Source organism: Phocoena sinus, chromosome 11 (genome assembly GCF_008692025.1).
Source record: "Phocoena sinus isolate mPhoSin1 chromosome 11, mPhoSin1.pri, whole genome shotgun sequence".
Lineage (NCBI taxonomy): Eukaryota > Metazoa > Chordata > Mammalia > Artiodactyla > Phocoenidae > Phocoena > Phocoena sinus.
Window position 1 is genome coordinate 80,844,348 of NC_045773.1, and position 18,840 is coordinate 80,863,187.

Below are 18,840 nucleotides of genomic sequence, written 5' to 3' on the forward strand. Positions count from 1 at the left end.
GGAGCTGCCAGGGCTCGGAGGTGCCCCCAACGCCTTAATTGGGCCAGGCTTTAGACACTACTGCGCCTGCGTGCACCTCTTCTCCTCCTTCCGGGGTGGTAGCCTTGTAGGTTTTAGAGCGTCCCGCCAACCTGCCCGCTTTGCGCAGGCGCTGTCAGGGGCCGAGGCCGCGCCCGGGAGCTAGGTATAGGGGGTGTGGCCAAAGGGCTGAGGGGGTCTCTCGCGCCGGGTGGGGGCATTCGGGAAGAGTCGGTTGGGGACGGGAAGGGGCTGAGAGGGGGTACGGGGGTGGGTTCAGGGATCCATAGGGTGGAGGGGTGCAAGGGCAGGGTAAAGGAACAAATGAGGTGGGCCGAACAGCCTTAGAGCTCAGCGTCCAGCAGGGCGAAGACTCATATCTGGGGGAGAGGAGGAAGGGAGAGCAGGCTATTGGGAGATGAGAGTGAGGGGCCAGAATAATTTCTTCAGGATAAAAGCAAATTAGGTTGTAGGGAGGGATAGGAATCCCAGATTGGGGGAAAAATAGATGAATTCGGGTGGCAGGGTGGGGAGATCTTAAAGACCCCTCTCTCTGCTCTAGGACTCTGGAGAGGTGGGTGGGCGACAGGGATGGAAGCTGAGGAGGCAGTAGAGAGGAACTGAGAGGAAGGTTGCTGGAAGGGTTTGGATGCGACGTCAGGAAGCTGGCTTTTCTGCCAAGGGGTCTAGGCCACCTGGATTCCCCAGGGGTCCTGGGTAGGCGTCCTGCCCTACATGTGGCCACATTCATCAGGGGCCAGGCATTGGGCCAGCGCTTTGATAGGGAAGGACCCAGGAGTCATGGCTTGGTGGTGTCTGGATGGGCTTCCCCAAGGCCTTGGTGAGCCATGGAGAGACCTCTGGAGATTGGGCTCACAGCCTCTGTACTGCATACGTCCTTTTTCACCTCCATCCAGGGAAGGCAGAGACTGTAGAAACTTAAGGAGGATGGTAAAGGCACTGCCCAGAATTCTAAAAGTATGAGTAAAACCAGAGCGTCTCTCATCCTGTCTCAGTAAATTCTCTCCATCTCATGGCTGTTGCCACAGTCCTATCAGGAACCAGATTGAGACAAGCAAGTGATCTTCGGGTATTTCCTACTTCTTTTAGGAAGTAGGATAAGAGGAGCTAAGAGTCAGATGGACCTGGCTGTTATTTAAGGATTATGACTTTGTTGTTGTAGGGGCTCTCTCTTTGGAAGGTGGCCTGAAAATTGAATTGGAGTGTCCTTGTTTCTCCTATTGTCCAGGGGAGCATAGATGGCTGGACACAGACTCTAGAGACTTCAAATAATGTGGAAATGTTTCGACCTTCAGGTCAGTGGGACCTGGCAAGGGGGCTGGTGATTATGTCTCCCTGGGAAACTGACCATCTTTGTCCTTATGATTCTTCAGGTTCCACTGGGCTGATTCCCCCATCCCACTTCCAAGTTCGGCCCCTTCCAACTCTGCCAAGAATGGCTCCCACGTGGGTCTCAGACATTCCCCTGGTTCAGCCCCCAGCCCATCAAGATGTCTTAGAGAGGCGGCCAGATAACCAGAGACCTCAAGTGACCATGTGGGGACAGGAAGTTTCTGGCAAAGGGCAGGAGCGAGGGTGGAGAGGCAGGTACAGATCTAATGTTGCTATTTTCTTGGGCTTGCTTGCCAGTGGCGCTTCTTCCCTGAAATAGATTCCTTACCCTATTTCAGCCCTTAGTTCCATAATTTATTCATTTTTATATAAGCAGTTGTTGTTGCCTACAATGCATAAATAATAGCAGTGTGCTAGATGCTAGGGACAAGGATAACAAAAATAAATAAGAGAGATCCTGATATCAAGGAATTTTATTTTATTTTTGATAATTTTTTTTAACGAATTTATCTTATTTATTTATTTTGTTTTTGGCTGTGTTGGCCTTTGTTGTTGCGCACAGGCTTTCTCTAGTTGCAGTGAGTGGGGGCTACTCTTCGTCACGGTGTGTGGGCTTCTCATTGCAGTGGCTTCTCTTGCGGAGCACGGGCTGTAGGTGTGCAGGCTCAGTAGTTGTGGCTCGTGGGCTCTAGAGCGCAGGCTCAGTAGTTGTGGCACACGGGCTTAGTTGCTCCGTGGCATGTGGGATCTTCCTGGCTCAGGGCTCGAACCCGTGTCCCCAGCCTTAGCAGGTGGATGCTTAACCACTGCGCCACTAGGGAAGCCCCTATCAAAGAATTTTAAATCCTAAAGGAAGAGATAGGTTGACCCACAGCTGATTGTATTAAGTGTAGTATAAGGCAGGCTGAAGAAGTATGGGCTGGGAGTACAGACCGTGTGCTGTGGTAGTATAGATTCATTCTGACGGAGCTGACCATGCCATCTGTCAATTTGTTGTCTGTGAAAGTTCTTATTCTTGTTGTTTCATGTGTGTCTTTTCCCAAATGTACTGGAACATCATCCTGCCATTTTGTTCTTGAGTGGATTGCATGTGAGTCTACCTTGGACCCCATCAAGGGGAAAGGAGCATAATGATGAAAGGGGAGCATTGGAGTGAGTGTCAGGAGACAGAGACTCTTTGTGACTAATTTGGCTACCAGCTAGGGGTCCTTTGGCCAGTCACCTCATTTCTCTAGGCTACAGATCTCTGCCACTTAAAAAAGGTGTTGGGGAATTCCCTGGCGGTCCAGTGGTTAGGACTCTGCTTTCACTGCCAAGGGCACAGGTTCAGCCCCTGGTCAGGGAGCTAAGATCCTGCAAGCTGCATGGTGCGGCCAAAAAAAATTAAAAAAAAGAAAATGCTGTGGTTCTGGGCCTCAGTGAGGGAGCTGTGTCGAGAGCCATGTTATAAGCTGGTTTCAACTTTATGTGACGCCAGGAGACCGTGCTCTCCAACGGTTGGGACTATGTAATTTACTGAGGTACTGCACTCTCAGACTTCTCATGTGGTGTACCTAACACTCAGTAAATGATTTTAACTAGTGCCTGACTCACCATATTGATACTCGTTGCCATGACCTCTCTTTCCACCTCCATGAAACTTTTCCTTGCCCTTAAATCCGCATTCAGAAATCTCTGAGTGTCCTTCCAGCTTCTCCAGTTCAGAATGTGTGGCCTAACGATGTGCACATCTGATGTTGAACACATCTGCCTGTATATTGTCCTCGAGAGAGGCCATGTTCCATGAACTCAGCCTTTAGGTCCTGTGGGCCCAGATATGCTTAGTAGGACTGTTGTCAATGATGATGGTGACGGAAGTGCAGAGATCCCCATGGCCCAGCTTCATCCCCTGCCATCTCCCCATATGGGAGCAGAGGGATCCTCTCCTCCTCCTGTCTCCACTTATGCCTTGGCCACCCTCCCAGCACCAGAGACAGGTCTCACCTGTGCTAATCTGTCTTTGAAGGTCCGTGGAGCTGGCGGGGTCGCAGGCCCTGAGCCAGCAGGCTGAGCTGATCTCTCGGCAGCTGCGAGAGCTGCGGCGGCTCGAGGAGGAGGTCCGGGTGCTGCGGGAGACCTCGCTGCAGCAGAAGATGAGGCTGGAGGCCCAGGCCATGGAGCTGGAGGCACTGGCACGGGCAGAGAAGGCTGGCCGCGCTGAGGCCGAGGGCCTGCGTGCTGCCCTGGCTGGGGCCGAGGTTGTCCGGAAGAACCTGGAAGAAGGGAGCCAGCGGGAGCTGGAGGACGTTCGGAGGCTGCACCAAGAGCAGGTGAATGTGGGCCTGGTAAGGGTTCAGCTGCACAGTGGTGAGCTGGGCAGGAGCTCCCCAGCAAAGAGCAGGCATTGCAGAAAAGGGTGATGAGATGTTTGCTGAAGGTGAAAGAAACAGGTGACCTGGAAAGAGGGAGAACTTGGATGTGTTGGTCTTATTCAGATTGCCCGTTTCCGCCAGGACTCAGGAGACCTCCCACCACTTGAAGCCCTCCTTCCTCTCCCAGTAGGAAGTAGTTTGTCTTTCTACTTTACTCCAGGTACCCAGTTCATCTGGGAACACTGTGGGAGGGAGAGTGAGGGAGGTGGGAGTGGGGTCCTAAGGTGGACTGGGAAGGGGCGATTATGCAGTCAGCAAGCATTTATCCGTGCTTACTCTTTGCCATCCCTGAGACAAGAGCCTGGACACTGGGGTGAGCAAATCAGACAACTGTCTGCCCTTGTGGGTGGAGCTGACAGCCTAGTGGGGGATACACACATTCAATGCGTAATTTAATTCTAATTAATTAATTGCAATTGGGAAAAGAGCCATGAAGGAGAAGGACAAAGGAGCCCTGACTGGTCTGGGGGTTTGGGAAGGCCACCCTAACCAGTCGACGTGTTAGGAAATGAAACCATAAAGATATTGGAAGAAAATATGGGTGAATTCCTTTATAACCTGGGAATGGGGAAACCTTTCTACCTGTGAATCAAAATCCAGAGCCATTAAAGAAAAGATTGATATATTGACTTTATAATACCAAACTTAGGAATGACAAAATAAAAGTAAAATTAAAGGGTGATAAACTATAGAAGAATATTTCCAGGTCATATCACAAGAAAAAGCTAATATCCCTACTATATAACGTGTGCCTAGAAATCAAGAAGAGAAAGACAGCAGTTAAGGCAGAAAATGGACAGAGGAGATCATTCAAAGAAAAATATAAAGAGCCATTAGTTTCATGAAAGATGCTTAATGATAAGAAGCTGACATTTGTGTTAAATAGGAATTGGCGGTGCCGCAGTGGTTGGGAGTCCGTCTGCCAGTGCAGGGGACATGGGTTTGAGCCCTGGCCTGGGAGGATCCCACATGCCGCGGAGCAGCTGGGCCCATGCGCCACAGCTACTGAGCCTTCGCTCTGGAGCCCGCGAGCCACAACTGCTGAGGCCCATGTGCCTAGAGCCCATGCTCTGCAGTGGGAGGGGCCCCCGCAATGAGAGGCCCGTGTGCGGTGGCGAGGAGTGGCCCCCGCTGGCCGCAGCTGGAGGGGACCCGTACACGGCAACGAAGACCCAATGCAGCTATAAATAAATAAATAAATAAATAGGTGTTGGCTGGTGGGCAGGCATGTGGGGAGGTGATGGGGGCTGGTGTGACACTTGGCTGCAAGTAGATGTGAACGGGAGGAGGCCAGAGGGGCCTGAGTGCAGGCGACGAGAGGGGCTCTGGGTGTTGGGGTGGAGTGTGAGGCCTTGGGCCTGTTCAACTTTATACTTTACCTCAAGAGCAATGGGTAACCGCTGAAAGGTTTTAACAGGGAAATGACATGATCAGATTTATATTTTATATGTAAAAGGACCAGTTTTGTGATTCGTGTTCAAAAAGCTCACAGTGACTATGGTATAGAGATAGGGCTAGAGGCGGGCAGACCGGAAGTGAGCGCAGCCACTTCCCTTCCTTCACCAGCCGAACCGTGACTCTTTCAGCGTATCTGACACCCTTAACCACTGTTGGTGGTGCTGTGAGAAAAGGACAAGCTCCCTGCCTTCCTAGGGCTTCCTTCTGGATGGGGGGAAGCAGACAGTAAGCACGTGCAGAAGCAGGATCATTTCATAATGATAAGAAGTGCAGGAAGGGCACGAACAGGCGATAGGACAGCACAGGTGCTGGCTAGGGATTAGCGGTCTGGGGAGGCCTTCCCCACGAGGCGGCATCACTGAGATCTGAGGAGCTGGGGGAAGCCAAGCCTCCAGGTAGACTCTGAGGTGGGAAAGAGCAGACTTGTTGGGGGGACGGTGGGAGAGCACTGTGGCTGGAGCAGAGCGGGCAGTGGGAGAAACAGGACAGAGCTCAGAGAAGCAGGCAGAGGCCAAGACACGACAGGTTTCACAGGCCCAGGGAAGAAGCCGGTCTGAACGCTGTGGTAAGCCACTGGAGGCTTCTAAGACCGGTCAGGAGATGGTTGCCGGTGTCCAGGCCAGAGATGAGGGTGGGTTGCCTCAGGTTGGTGGCACTGGATGTGGAGAGAAGTGACAATGTTTTGGTGGGAGACCTGACAGGAACTGCTGGCGGGTTGGAGGGTGATGGGGAGTGAAGCACCAAGGATGGCCTCCGTTTTGCTGTGCACAGTTGGGCGATTTCTTGGGTGCTTGCCCAAGGTCACAGAAAGTGGGAGTGAAGGGCAGGGCCAAAGCAGAGGGCGGATTTGGAAAGTCCAGGGGTGGGCGAGCTGGCCCCTGCTGAGCCCTCCCTTCTCCCCACAGCTCTCCTCCCTGACACAGGCTCACCGGGAGGCTCTTTCCAGTTTGACTAGCAAAGCTGGGGGCCTGGAGAAGTCTCTGAGTAGTCTGGAGACCAGGAGGTCGGGAGAAGCCGAAGAGCTGGCTGCGGCCCAGAGGGAGGCCGAGCTGCTGCGGAAGCAGCTGAGGTGAGTGGGCGGGTGGGCGACCGAAGGGCAGTTGGTCTGGCATTCGGTGGGTTGGTGGGTGGGCTGGGTCTCCAGGGTGCCCCCCGATGGCTACCCTGTTCCCACCCCAACCCTAGCAAGACCCAAGAGGATTTGGAGGCTCAGGTGACCTTGGTTGAGAACCTAAGGAGGTACGTGGGGGAGCAGGTCCCTCCCGAGGTCCACAGTCAGATGTGGGAATCAGAGCGACAGGAGCTTCTAGAAACCGTGCAGGTGAGAGAGTGCTGGGCATGGGGTGGGACGTGAGGGCTCAGGTCCTGGGCGAGGGGGCCCTGGAGAAGAGCACAGTCCCCGGGAGAGAAGGCAGTGCTGTCAAGGGGCACACAGACTGGCCGCCGCCCGAGGGCCACTGGGAGACCCGGCAAGAGGTAGCGGTCCTCTCTCTCTCCCCCGACCCCACCCGAAGCACCTGCGGGAGGACCGGGCCAGCCTGCGCACCACCACGGAGCTGCTGCGGGTGCGCGTGCAGAGCCTCACGCACGTCCTCTGCATGCAGGAGGAGGAGCTGGCCCGGAGGGTAGGCCCCTGGCCCAGGCCCCTCACCCCCGGGTGCCCCCTGTGCATGGGAGGGGTTGGGGTGCCGCTCCTAGAACCTGCCCGCGTCTTTCTTCCCCTGAACGCCTCTTCTTGCTCTGGCTCCTGATGCCTGGGCAGGACAGAAGAAATAAAACCCACCTCCTTCCTCTGCACCCCCAGGAGCCCACACTGTCCCCACTTCCTCCACCCTCAGGTTCAGCCTTCAGACTGCCTGGAGCCCGAGTTCACCAAGAAGTGCCAGTCCCTACTGAAGCGCTGGCGGGAGAAGGTGTTTGCCCTTATGGTGCAGCTGAAGGCCCAGGAGCTGGAGCACAGAGACTGCGTGGAGCAGCTGAAGGGACAGGTCGCCTGGCACCCTCCTTCTCCCCATGCTCTCCCCCAGCTCTCTGCTCCTTACAGGAGGGGTGGCATTTATTCACCACATACTTGGGTGGTTCCCACATACTGGCAGCACAGCCCTGAGCAAAGGCTGACAAGGACCTGCTCTCATGAGGCTTACATTTTGTGAGGTGGGCCGGCCTCCTCCAGAAGGTGACAGTGTCCAAGGATGGGTGGGTGCCACGGGCAGAGGCTGGCCACGGGTCCTGGTGGGTTGGTCACAGGGTAGTTCCTTAAGGTGTGGGCACGGGGAACATGCTTCTGGAAGGAAACCTGGACCCAGACTCCATTCTTAGGAACCCGGGCTTACTGTCTCCATGTGTGGCCTTCTTTCAGAGAACCCCCCCTGCACCTGCCCCTTCCTTCCCAGCGCCTCCCCTACAGCTTTGGCTCTAGACCTGCCTCCTCTCCTCCCCCAGGTGGCCGAGCTCCAGGAAGGAGTCAAAACCCAGTGCCAGGAGCAGGCCATCCTGCAGCGTTCCCTGCAGGACAAAGCTGCAGAGGTGGAGGTAGAGCGGATGGGTGCCAAGGTCAGTGTCTGAGACGGGCAGAGGCTGAGGGAGGGCAGGGAAACCCCAGGGAGGGGGACACTTTTGTTTTGGCTGTACCACGTGGCATGTGGGATCTTAATTCCCCGAACCAGGGACCAAACCCGTGCCCCCTGCAGTGGAAGCGAGCAGTCTTAACCACTGGACCGCCAGGGAAGTCCTCAGGGGACCATCTTTACCATATCCTTCCTAGGCCCTGCAGACGGAGCTGAGCCGCACTCAGGAGGCCCGGCGCCGGGAGCAGCAGCAGACAGCCACAGCGGAAGAGCAGCTGAAGCTTGTGGCCAACGCTGTCAGCAGGTATCTGGGCTGCAGGGTGGGTGGAGTAGCATTTCTGCTTCGACAGCTTCCTGGGCATCTTGGAGTTTAAGAGCCTCAGGCAAGAGGGGCTAGAAAGCTGGCCGTGTGGAGGATGCAGGGCTGGAGGTATGTAGCCCTGTAAAATCTTTGTGTTTGTTTTTTCCTGGGGCAACCCCCCTCCATATTCACAGCAGGGTCACTTGTTATGACTCCCACCCACTGCGTGTTTGGCTGGAGATGAGGTATTACTAACTTCCTCTTGCAGTTAGTAATGGCTTGAGTTAAATAGAGCACCTAGGAGGGTCTCCACCTTCAGAACTGTTCGAGGATGGGGAATGTGGACACTTGATCTTTCTTTCTTCCCTCCTTTCTCTCTTTCCCGTTCGTTCATCCTTCCTTCCTTCCTTCCTTCCTTCCTTTCTTTCTTTCTTTCTCTTTCTCTCTCTCTCCCTCCCTCCCTCCCTCTCTCTCTCTTTCTTTCTTTCAAATTTTGCAGGCATGCCCTGTTGAGTTGAAAAAAATTTAATCTATTTTTTTTAAAGCCGAACACCCACAGGTATACCTCTTTTTATTGTACTTTGCTTTATTAACTTCACAGATGCTGCTACAAATCGAAGGTTTGTGGCAACTCTGTGTCGAGCAAGTCTATTGGTGCCATTTTTTTATCCAACAGCATTGTTTTAAAATTAATGCTATTTTTAAATGTTTAGTTGTTTTTTCAGACGTAATGCTATTGCACACTTAATGGACTACAGTATAGCATAAACGTAACTTTTATATGCACTGGGAACCCAGAAAGTTCGTGTGACTCGCTTTATTGCAGTTTCCTTCCCCCCCTTTATTTATTTATTTAGTTGTTTATTTTTTTAACATCTTTTTTGGAGTATAATTGCTTTACAATGGTGTGTTAGTTTCTGCTATATAACACAGTGAATCAGCTATACATATACATATATCCCCATATCTCTTCCCTCTTGTGTCTCCCTCCCACCCTCCCTATCCCACCCCTCTAGGTGGTCACAAAGCACGAAGCTTATGAAGCTTATCTCCCTGTGCTATGCGGCTGCTTCCCACTAGCTATCTATTTTACATTTGGTAGTATATATAAGTCCATGCCACTCTCTCACTTCATCCCAGCTTACCCTTCCCCCTCCCTGCCAGTTTCCTTTTTAATCAATTGCAAGCCTGTCTCTCATACCAACTTCCTAGGTGTTTCCTTCACAGCTATTGTTAGATAACCTTTAGAAAGACCTCTAAGGAGAAGCACAGGTTTCTTTGCACAGGTAACAATCCCTCCTCGGCTTTGAACATGGGGACACAGAGGCGGCCTGAGGAGAGCTCTCAGCACAGCGCCTGGCTTATTGTCTGCGTTCTGTAAACGTTCACTTTTACCATGAGGCTCTTCTAGATGGATCACGCAACAGTTTTGGCTTAGAAAAATTGTGATGCAGGGTGGGTCCTTGCCTACCATCCCTTTCTGTTGGATTTGTACCTTGAGGACTAATTTAACCAAAAAAAAAAATTTCATGAAAAATTTCAAGCATGCATGGCATTAGAGAGACTAGTTATGATGAACTACTGCCCAGATTCAATCCATTGCATGTGCCTCCTACCTCCAGGAAGACAGAAAGATACAGTGTGGACAGGGTTTTACTTTGATACCAGGACATTACTGAAATGGTCCTTGCTAATGATTTATTGCCAAAAAGTCCACGTGGCCTAAAACAACCCAAGCTCGGATTGTTGCCAGGTTTGTTAGTCTCTTGGTGTCTTGGAGATCCTGTCAGGAAAAGGCTTTCATGAGAGCTACAGTAGGTGTTGGAAGCACCCGCTCAAACAGTTTTCAGATAAAAGTGATCTCTGCTGTGCTGCTAGGGATACAGCCTTCGGCCTTTGTCGTCCGCTTGTTTTCCCCCTGGGTGCTGCGTAGGCCCTCCTCCCAGGGGACCCGTTTAGACTTCTCAACTTCCATGAGCCACGTGGATCCTGCTTTGGGCACAGCCAGCTGATAAAGCATGTGGACCCGGCCTTTGTTGGTATCAGGGACTTGTTAGAGAGGATAACTTTGATCTCTGATACCTAATAGTGATCAAAAGGCAGACCGTGAGAAATAAGCTTAGCACATTGCTTGAAAAGGTGTACAGTCATTTAATGCCTTCTTGGGGCAAACTGATGGAAGCTACGGGCTTTGTTCCATAGCAGAATGCACATAAGTTCATACACCCCAAACGTGGCATATGGCGGCAGGAGACTCCCCAAACCTGGAGACGCACCTGGAGGCCTGAGGTGCAAAAGCCTACATCAGCTAGAGATAAGCCTGCTTTAGGGCACTTGTTTTAGCCCCATAGAATCAATGTTACTGAACCCTTTACTTTGTGATGGCATCTGAGTCCAGATAAGGTGTGACCCCATGAACCTGATTACTGTTTTTACCGTAGGGTTGTTTTTAAAGACACTGATTGCAAGGACGCAAATGAGAAGCTTATGTAGGTTTTGGGACCAGAAATAGCTGCGCCTTTTTTTTTTTTTTTTTTGTCTGGGCCACACAGCATGCGGGATCTTAGTTCCACAACCAGGGATCAAACCCACACCCCCTGCAGTGGAAGTACGGAGACTTAACCACTGGACCTCCAGGGAAGTCCCTAGCTGTGCTTTTTTTTTATGAGCAACTGCATCATTTTTATTTGACAATCACTAAGGGGCTTAAGCTCTCAGTTTTCTTTCACGACTGGCAGGGCACAGAATTGGGGCCCCTACTCTTGGCTTCAGCTTCTCTTGCCCTTGCTCTGATTTCCCCTTCCCTGCTTTCCCCACGTACATAGCAATACAGGATAGAGGGGATCAAGTCCTTTTGGAAATAAGATGGGGTTGAAGGGTCATGACTTTGTGTGTCTTCTCCAGCTTTGAGACCTGGCTCCAGGGCGCTGTGGCGGAGGTGAAGCGGGCCGCAGCCCGGCTGCCCGGCCTCAGCAGCCGAGTCAGCTATGCCATCCGCAAGGTCCACACCATTCGGGGTGGGTAGGGCAACTTCCAGATGCGTCCTGCCCTTCCTGCTGCCCCACCAGCTCTCTCATCCTACACCCACCCTCCTGCCTCCTCCTTACCAGTCCAGGCATCTCCCATTTTCCCTCTTCTCCTCCACAAACTCACCTCTCTGTTGCTCTCTGCCTTTTCTTCCCCAGGCCTGATGGCTCGAAAACTGGCCCTTGCTCAGCTGCGCCAGGAGAGGTGAAGTTTGGGCCACTTTGAGGTGGATCAGGGGCAGGAGTGGGGCTTTAAGGTGTTGGTTGCTGGGACCCAAAAAAGCGAGGATGGAGGAAGGATGGGGGCTTAGGGGTCAGGCAGCTGGGTGATTCCCCCCATCTCTGTTTCCCTTCCCTGTCTCAGCTGCCCCCAACCCCCACCGGCCACAGATATGAGCCTGGAGTTGGAGCAGCTGCGGGAGGAACGGAACCGTCTGGACGCAGAACTGCAGCTGAGTGCCCACATCATCCAGCAGGAGGTGGGCCGGGCCCGGGAGCAAGGTACACCTGGTCCTCAAGTCACCGAGCTTGAGCCGGGGCCAAAGTCTGAGTCTGGGGGATGAAGAGGAAGAGGGAAGAGCTGGGGTCTAGGGTACGGAGAAGCCTGAGCGGGCACCACGTCTTCCCAGGGGAGGCGGAGCGGCAGAAGCTGAGCGAAGTGGCCCAGCAGCTGGAACGGGAGCTGCAGCGCACCCAGGAGTCCCTGGCCAGTTTGGGGCTGCAGCTGGAGGCGGCTCGCCAGGGCCAGCAGGAGAGCACGGCGGAGGCTGCCAGTCTCCGGCAGGAGCTGACCCAGCAGCAGGAGGTCTACGGGCAAGGTGTGCAGGAGGGGGCGTGGGCAGACCCGTGGTGGGGGTGGGGGTGGGAACCATGAACCAAGGCTCGCCTGACACCCCACGTGCACCTCCACCCCAGCGCTGCAGGAGAAGGTGGCCGAAGTGGAGACTCGACTGCGGGAGCAGCTCTCAGAATCAGAAAGGAGACTGAACGAGGCTCGCAGGGAACACACCAAGGCCGGTGAGATTGGCTGGGGTGGACGTGGCTTTTCAGGAAGAAGGAAGTGTTGAGGCATGAGGTTATTTTAAAAACTTTATTTTTAAAGCCTTTTTGAAGTGTGCGAGTCATGAAGTTATCAAGGAAGATGAATTCTCAGGTGGTAAACACCCCTATACAGCCAGCTCAAACAACAGCACTTGACCAGCCCTGGGTCCCCTGCAGCCCCTCCCAGTCACCCCCCTCTGCAAAGGCAGTCTGACATCTCATAGCAACGATTACCCCCAACTTTTTATTGGGAAACATTTCAGACACCTAGCCAAGTTAAAAGAATCAGGTAATGGGTGCTCATATGCCTTCTCTGGTTAGGGGCAGCGGTTCATAACCTTTGGTCACATTTCCCATCTATCTGTATATATACACATATTGATATATAAACGTTTGGGGGGGAATTATTGAAAGTAGGTTGCACACATCCTGACTGTTCAGCTGCATCTCCCACAAATAGGATATTTTCCTATGTAACCTCAATACCATTGTCACACTTTAAGAAAATGAACATGGATTGCACAAAATCTGATATCCAGTCCCTATTCAGATTCCCCCTGCAGGACTCTGAGAAGCTTCAGTGATGGGGGAGGTACTTTGGGTTCGCAGATTCATAGGATCCTAGAGCATCAGACTCCCCTCTGTACGGAAGACTGAAAGCCATAAAGTGTCAGTGGCTCACCTGAGTCACAGAGCTGGGACCCAGTGTTCCTGCCCATCCTTCCAGCCTTGTTTTCACGGTGCCTCATGGCCTCTAGGCTGCCCAACACCCGTCCCCTCTGTGGCCTGGCTTTCCCGTAGTGGTCTCCCTGCGCCAGATCCAGCGCAAAGCCACCCGGGAAAAGGAGCGGAACCAGGAGCTGCGGCGCCTGCAGGATGAGGCCCGAAAGGAGGAGGGACAGCGGCTGACCCAGCGCCTGAAGGAGCTGGAGAGAGACAAGAACCTCATGCTGGTAGGAGGGAGGCCGAGAAGGGGCTCTTCTCAGGGAGCAGAGCTGTGGAAAGGGGAGGGGACTCTGCCCGGGCTTGGTGGCGTTTAACCCTCTCCTTCCCAGGCCACCTTGCAGCAAGAGGGTCTCCTCTCCCGTTACAAGCAGCAGCGACTGTTGGCAGTTCTTCCTTCCCCGTCGGATAAGGGGTTACCTGTGGAGTCCAGCCTCAGGGCCTCAGAGTCTTCAGCGTCTGCACCTCCGGCAGCGGCCCTATGCACCAAGGAGTCCATCAAAGGTAAGGGACAGATGGCGGGGGACTTCAGGCATCTCTCCTCCAGGCACTCTGCAATGCATGAGCCTTGTTCTCTGTGACCCCTGGGGGCCCACAGCCTCTCTTATTCACGCCCGCCTTGGACCAGGAGCCTTCTCCCTCATAACCCTCACATCCTGCGGCGTGACTGTGACAGCCTTCTCTTGTCCACCTTCTGTCCCTTGGGGTCTTCTTTCCCAGGATCCCTTTCTGTCCTGCTCGATGACTTGCAGGGCCTGAGTGAAGCCATTTCCAAAGAGGAAGCTATTTGTGAAGGAGACAACCAGACCTCTTCTGTCTGCCTCTGAGCAGCTGCGAGGACCGAAGGGATGAGGATGGAGGAGGAGTGGGTTGGGGAGGGCGTCCAGCCCAGCCCCCTTCCCATCCAGCTGCCCTCGGGGACAGCCGCCAAGATGTTGTGAATTCTCCCGTGGCTCAATAAAGATGACTGCAGTAGGAGCCATTGTTTGGACAGTTCTCTCTGGGAATATAAGGAAATTTTCTCCCTGCAGCCTCTCTTGTCCGAGAAGTGTGAGAAGTGGTCCCCCACACAGCTCTTTCTCTAGATGATTCCTTTTTCGAAACCCCTTTCCTCGGCTGCCCAGGAAGTTTTTGGAGAAGCTCCAGGTTTCTTTTTATTCTCAACTTTTGTTTTAACACTACCTCTGGAAGGTGATCAGTGCCAGGAATGAAGCAGATAAAACATTTACATGTTCGACAGGAATCACAGATCCAGGCAGCATCGTGCCCCGGGGGCCACTGTGGTGGACTTGACGGGCGGGTCCCTGCTCCCGTGGCACTTACAGTCCGGTGGGAGAGACAGACGATGGGCAAGTACTTACATGAACAAATGAGCCGTTTCAAACAACAGTAAGTGCTGTGAATATGAAGAGAAAAAAGAAATGACAGTGATGTGGTAGAAACTGGCTGTGTGGGGAGGGGCAGCATTAGATGGGGGGACAGGCAAGGCCTCTCTCCGGAGGGATGTGGTGCTGAGGCCGGGGTGAGGTGAGGCGCAGGCTGCGCAGTCCCCTGGGAGGAGCATGAGGGCGGCCACAGGCTGGGCAGACGTGGAGGCTGGAGGGAGCCCGAGGGAGGATGCTGCAGGGAGAGGCCAGGCCTGGTGGAGCTTGGATTTTACTCTCTAAAGTCCTTAGAGTACTTTTAAAGCTGGGGACAGCCACACGATTCGACTTACATTTTTTTTTTGCGGTACGCGGGCCTCTCACTGTTGTGGCCCCTCCCACTGCGGAGCACAGGCTCCGGACGCGCAGGCTCAGCAGCCATGGCTCACGGGCCCAGCCGCTCCGCGGCATGTGGGATCTTCCCGGACCGGGGCACGAACCCGTGTCCCCCGCATTGGCAGGCGGACTCTCAACCGCTGCGCCACCAGGGAAGCCCTTGACTTACATTTTTAAGAGATCTGTTGGCTGGCTGTGGAGGATGGGTTTGGGGTGTGGCCTCGGGATGAGGAGAGAGAGGAATGAAGTCCTCAAAAGTGAGCCACGAGGGACAGTGGTGTCCCTTACTGCGGGGGAGCAGACCCGGTGGGGGACAACCCGGGGAGGAAGTGAGTTTGGACACGTTACTTCTGAGAGGCTCGTGAGACGTCCAGGCAGAGGAGTCCTTGCTGAGGAAAAGTTCTAGGGGGATCTCTGAACGACTCAGACCAGACAGACTGACAACTGAAGGAGGAGGGGAGAGAAGGGGTGGGCACAGAGTTCACACCAAGGACACGGAGAGGGGCTCAAGGGGCAGTGAGGAGGATTCCAGAGGGAGGAGAAAGAGGCTGAGATGCCAGGGGGAGCTGAGACAACTTCTTCCCGAGCCTCTGGGTGTGACTGATGGAACCAGCCCTGGGGTGGGGAGAAGGAATCAGGATGTCCTCGTACTGTCTCCTTCACCTGCAGTCACCCCAGATGGCTTCTGGATGAAATTCTCAGATGTCACTGCTTGGGAGGCCCCCTCCACGCCTGGAGAAGGCATATGCTGGGAAGTGGAAGTTCCGGGAAGGGCTGAGCCCCAAGGAGAGGGTTCACACTGGGATGGGTGGGGGAGTCTTGGTGTACTAGCTGAGAACGTTCTAGCTGTGTCCCAGCTGTTCAAGGGAACACCCCCTGTCCTCCCCCCAATTGCCCACCCCCTGCCCGGCATCCTGCCTCCCAGCCCCTGTAATTACACTGCTTCCCCACGCGTGGTTTGCTCCCATTCCTTGGCTTCCAATGACCTTGAGGGACTAGAGGTAGAAGTCCCTGTTGTTAGGGTTTGCTGCAGGGTGTGTATGAAGGAGGACATGAAAACAATGGTGGGGTGACCAAGGTCTGGGTCATCGATAAAGCTTGGGTGGCTGGGTCCTGAGCTGGGGGACTAAAGTGAGGGACACCACCATCAGAGGTTACAAATTAGCCACGGCCTTCCAAATGGGTTTGACCAGTTAGGTTCGGATGTGATTCCTTGTGTGACTGGGCCGGTCCCTCCCCAGAGATTGGCCTCCTCTTCCCCCTCCTCCCCTATAAAGCCTCTTGGGGTTCCCAAGCTCCCAGACTCAGCCAACCCCTGACTTTGGGGGCCAGGAGACAGGCAAGATGCTCAACTGGAAGCTCCTGGGGATCCTGGTCCTTTGCCTGTTTTGCCGGAGGTGAGCTGGGAATAGAGGCCCGGAGTGTGATTTGGGGTGATGGGGGACGGTAAAGATGAGGCAAGGGTGAGATGGATGCATAGGGATAGGGAGATCCTGGGAATTCACATAAGGGGAAGAGTTAAGGGGATGGAGGTGATGCGGGAAGGTGCATTTTAGCGCAGAATAAATGTTTTGCTGGTTTGGGTGTAGCTCCATGTGGCGATTTAGATCAGCATTCAGGTGTGGGGTGAGTATTCATCAGAGCTGAGGTCCGTGTTAAGGGCGTGGAGGTCATCGTAGAGATGGGGTCTGGGTGCCACGCGGTGCCAGGGTGTAGACAGATTTGGGACTGCAGACACATATAGCGGCCCTGCCAGTGGGGTGTCCCAACCAGGGTTGGATGGAGCTTATGTGGGGGGAGCAGGGGATCCTGTCAGTTTAAATTTGGTCCAGTCAGTAGTTCAGGACGGCGTTTCATGTCATTTTAAGATCACTTTGGTATTTTGTGAATGTGTGAGAGTTACTTCTGAGTTTTGTTTGTGGGATCAGCTCAGGCTGTGGTCCATCGCAGAGAGGTGATGCTCCCTAGGTCTGTAGCTATGGGGAGAGGGGGGATCCTCACAACCTCTTATCTTTCTCCTTCCTCCTCTACAGGCATCTCAGGCAGCGAAGACCATCCATCTCCCTCATCCACAGAGCCCTCAGAGGAGGAGGGCCCCCAACATTGCCTCAGGGCCCCCTAATCCCTGGTGACCCCTGGCCAGGGGTACCCCCTCTCTTTGAGGACCTTCCACCTCTAGGCCCCAGTCGTCCCTGGAGAGACCTGCCTGAATCTGGAGTCTGGCCTCCTGTACCCCCTAGAACTGATCCCCCTCAACCTCCCCGGCCTGATGACCCCTGGCCAGCAGGACCCCAGCCTCCAGAAAACCCCTGGCCCACCTGCCTCTAAGGTGGGCCACGGATCTCAGGAGGAGTACAGACAATGGATCCCCCAGAGGCATCCTGGGCCTCTGCCCTCAAGCCCATCTCTACCCTTCTGATTTCCCTTGAATTCTCCCCAATTTAGCCTAACTCCTTAATTCCTTTCCTCATTCCTTCTGTTTTATTCTGAACCCGGAAGGTGTTGTTCTCAATATTTTCTGTTGCCTCTTGAGATCGGTATTTAGCCCCCACCTCCCCCTTCTTTTTCCTCTGACAGCCAAAGTGAACACCCCTACCTCACCTCCAGTCCTCTCCCCTCCCACCGCCTCTTCCCCACCCCGGGGACTCTCCGGGCAGGGCTGGCAGCACTGTGTTCCCTGCTGCTATGTGGTGGCCGCCAGCTGGGAACTACCAGGAGACCATGGTGCTTCCATGAAATGGAAAAACAAAAAACCATGTTTTCTAATTTTGACTCTAGGCTGCGTCTTTGCCAATGAGCAGGACTTTGAACATTCAGACGCCCTCATAACAGCCATGGACCTACAGAGATCTGGACGTCATCTGAGTTCCTGTCTTGCCCATATGCATAGGGATGTGGAACTCAGCCAGTGGAGGGTTGGAAATGCAACTCTCAGAGTTACAAGGACATTCAGACCCACAATTCTCCCATTCTGGGGTCCCTATTTTGGAGAATGAGAAACCAAGTTAAGTCTTTAATAGCTTATGGTTTGCATACCTCTGGCTGAACATGAAAACTCTCCCAGGGGGACGTGGGCAGGACTAAGTTGTAAGGGGATCAATTTCCAGAAGCATATGTGTCCCTTCCCAAAATGAATCTGCCTGAGAACTGTGTTCTCCTTTTCCACATGCCTCCATTAACAAGTGACCCTTCTCTCACTAGACAGAGGAAGGCCGAGCTCTCTCGCCCACCCTGAACTGAACCTGGGTGCTCTTCCTGGAGCTACCAAATGAAGTCAATGGAAAATAAAAATCAGCCCTTTCCATCTCATGAAGAGATGAATTTTTAGTAGAAGTTTACTTTTCTTTTTAATCATTGTCAATATTTGTAGTTTTGATCGATTGCATCTTTTAATAATTGTAATTATAAACCCAGGGCAGAATAATGGTTTTTAAAATAGTCTTATGGTCACAGGAAATAAATTCCAATTTATTGATATGTACATATTTTCGTTATAGAGATATACAATAAAAGACTTTCCAAAAAGACACTAAAATACAAAAAAAGGTGATACAATGCAAACAATATTTCATTAGGACCAAACTCTATAGGGAAAATGAAATGGAAAAAGGAACCAAAAAGAAAAATAAATGAGGTAAATTTGCTGACTGGCTAATGGACTTGTTCACTTATTAAAAGGGTGTTAATGAACATGAAAGGGCTATGGTGTTATATTCCATCTGCTACATTTAAAAGAGTGATGTGACTTTCTATATATATAAGTATTTACAATTTCCCAGAAAGTGTACCCTTTGCAGTATTTAAACTGAAGATTAAAAATGTTAGTTGTTGACTTTAAAATGTGTAAGGGGTACATAGTTTCCCCCAATTCTTTAAGGGTGTATTTGAGCCGGAAAGTTGGAAGGGCAGGAGCCCAGAGATCCCAATGGCCCGATGTCAATCAAGTGGCTGGCCCGGGTGGGGTTGAAGAGGGCCTAAAAGAAATGACGGTTCCCTGACCTTAAAATCCACCGCTGTAGGACCCAGTTTGCTTACATGGTTAACTCCCATCAAAACCTATATGTGACCGGTTTGAAAAAAAAAATAACGAAATAAAACAAAAAGCCCCCTAAGTTTAGAGTTTGGAAATAATCTTAGAACAGGTGCGAATTGTAGGTGTGAGCCTGTAATTTAATAGGCCTC

General features: G+C 52.8%; 2 protein-coding genes across 12 annotated transcripts; both read left to right on the forward strand.

Annotated features, from left to right (window-relative positions):
- The first annotated feature begins 85 nt into the window (after positions 1-85).
- Positions 86-13,876, forward strand: CCHCR1 (coiled-coil alpha-helical rod protein 1). Of its 11 annotated transcripts, none has more exons than XM_032648155.1 (18): positions 86-184; positions 1,202-1,334; positions 1,413-1,626; positions 3,377-3,680; positions 6,146-6,309; positions 6,426-6,561; positions 6,755-6,865; positions 7,079-7,228; positions 7,683-7,793; positions 8,005-8,111; positions 11,013-11,125; positions 11,294-11,339; positions 11,499-11,635; positions 11,764-11,952; positions 12,050-12,151; positions 12,977-13,128; positions 13,231-13,402; positions 13,619-13,876. In XM_032648155.1, the coding sequence occupies exons 2-18, from the start codon at positions 1,319-1,321 to the stop codon at positions 13,723-13,725; spliced, it is 2,331 nt and encodes a 776-aa protein (XP_032504046.1). In that variant the 5' UTR covers positions 86-184; positions 1,202-1,318; the 3' UTR covers positions 13,726-13,876. The 11 variants fall into 11 exon arrangements, 9 of the variants coding, with proteins under 9 accessions (XP_032504046.1, XP_032504047.1, XP_032504049.1 ...); XM_032648156.1 differs by having other exon boundaries at positions 99-184; positions 1,268-1,334; XM_032648158.1 differs by having other exon boundaries at positions 102-184; positions 13,651-13,876.
- Positions 13,877-14,067: 191 nt separating this feature from the next.
- On the forward strand, positions 14,068-18,425 carry PSORS1C2 (psoriasis susceptibility 1 candidate 2). The gene is made up of 3 exons (XM_032648180.1): positions 14,068-14,287; positions 15,936-16,055; positions 16,692-18,425. The coding sequence occupies exons 1-3, from the start codon at positions 14,106-14,108 to the stop codon at positions 16,984-16,986; spliced, it is 597 nt and encodes a 198-aa protein (XP_032504071.1). The 5' UTR covers positions 14,068-14,105; the 3' UTR covers positions 16,987-18,425.
- The last annotated feature ends 415 nt before the right edge of the window (positions 18,426-18,840 follow it).

What these genes read in the sequence shown, in the direction of transcription:
- CCHCR1 (XM_032648164.1), top strand. Translation starts at nt 754, where the DNA reads ATGTGGCCACATTCATCAGGGGCCAGGCATTGGGCCAGCGCTTTGATA. An exon ending in AGGAGGAGCTGGCCCGGAGG is followed by an intron (nt 6,866 to 7,078) that starts GTAGGCCCCTGG and finishes CTCCACCCTCAG; the next exon opens with GTTCAGCCTTCAGACTGCCT. An exon ending in TAGAGCGGATGGGTGCCAAG is followed by an intron (nt 7,794 to 8,004) that starts GTCAGTGTCTGA and finishes TATCCTTCCTAG; the next exon opens with GCCCTGCAGACGGAGCTGAG.
- PSORS1C2 (XM_032648180.1), top strand. Translation starts at nt 14,106, where the DNA reads ATGAAGCAGATAAAACATTTACATGTTCGACAGGAATCACAGATCCAG. An exon ending in ATGAGCCGTTTCAAACAACA is followed by an intron (nt 14,288 to 15,935) that starts GTAAGTGCTGTG and finishes TCCCCTATAAAG; the next exon opens with CCTCTTGGGGTTCCCAAGCT. An exon ending in CTTTGCCTGTTTTGCCGGAG is followed by an intron (nt 16,056 to 16,691) that starts GTGAGCTGGGAA and finishes CCTCCTCTACAG; the next exon opens with GCATCTCAGGCAGCGAAGAC.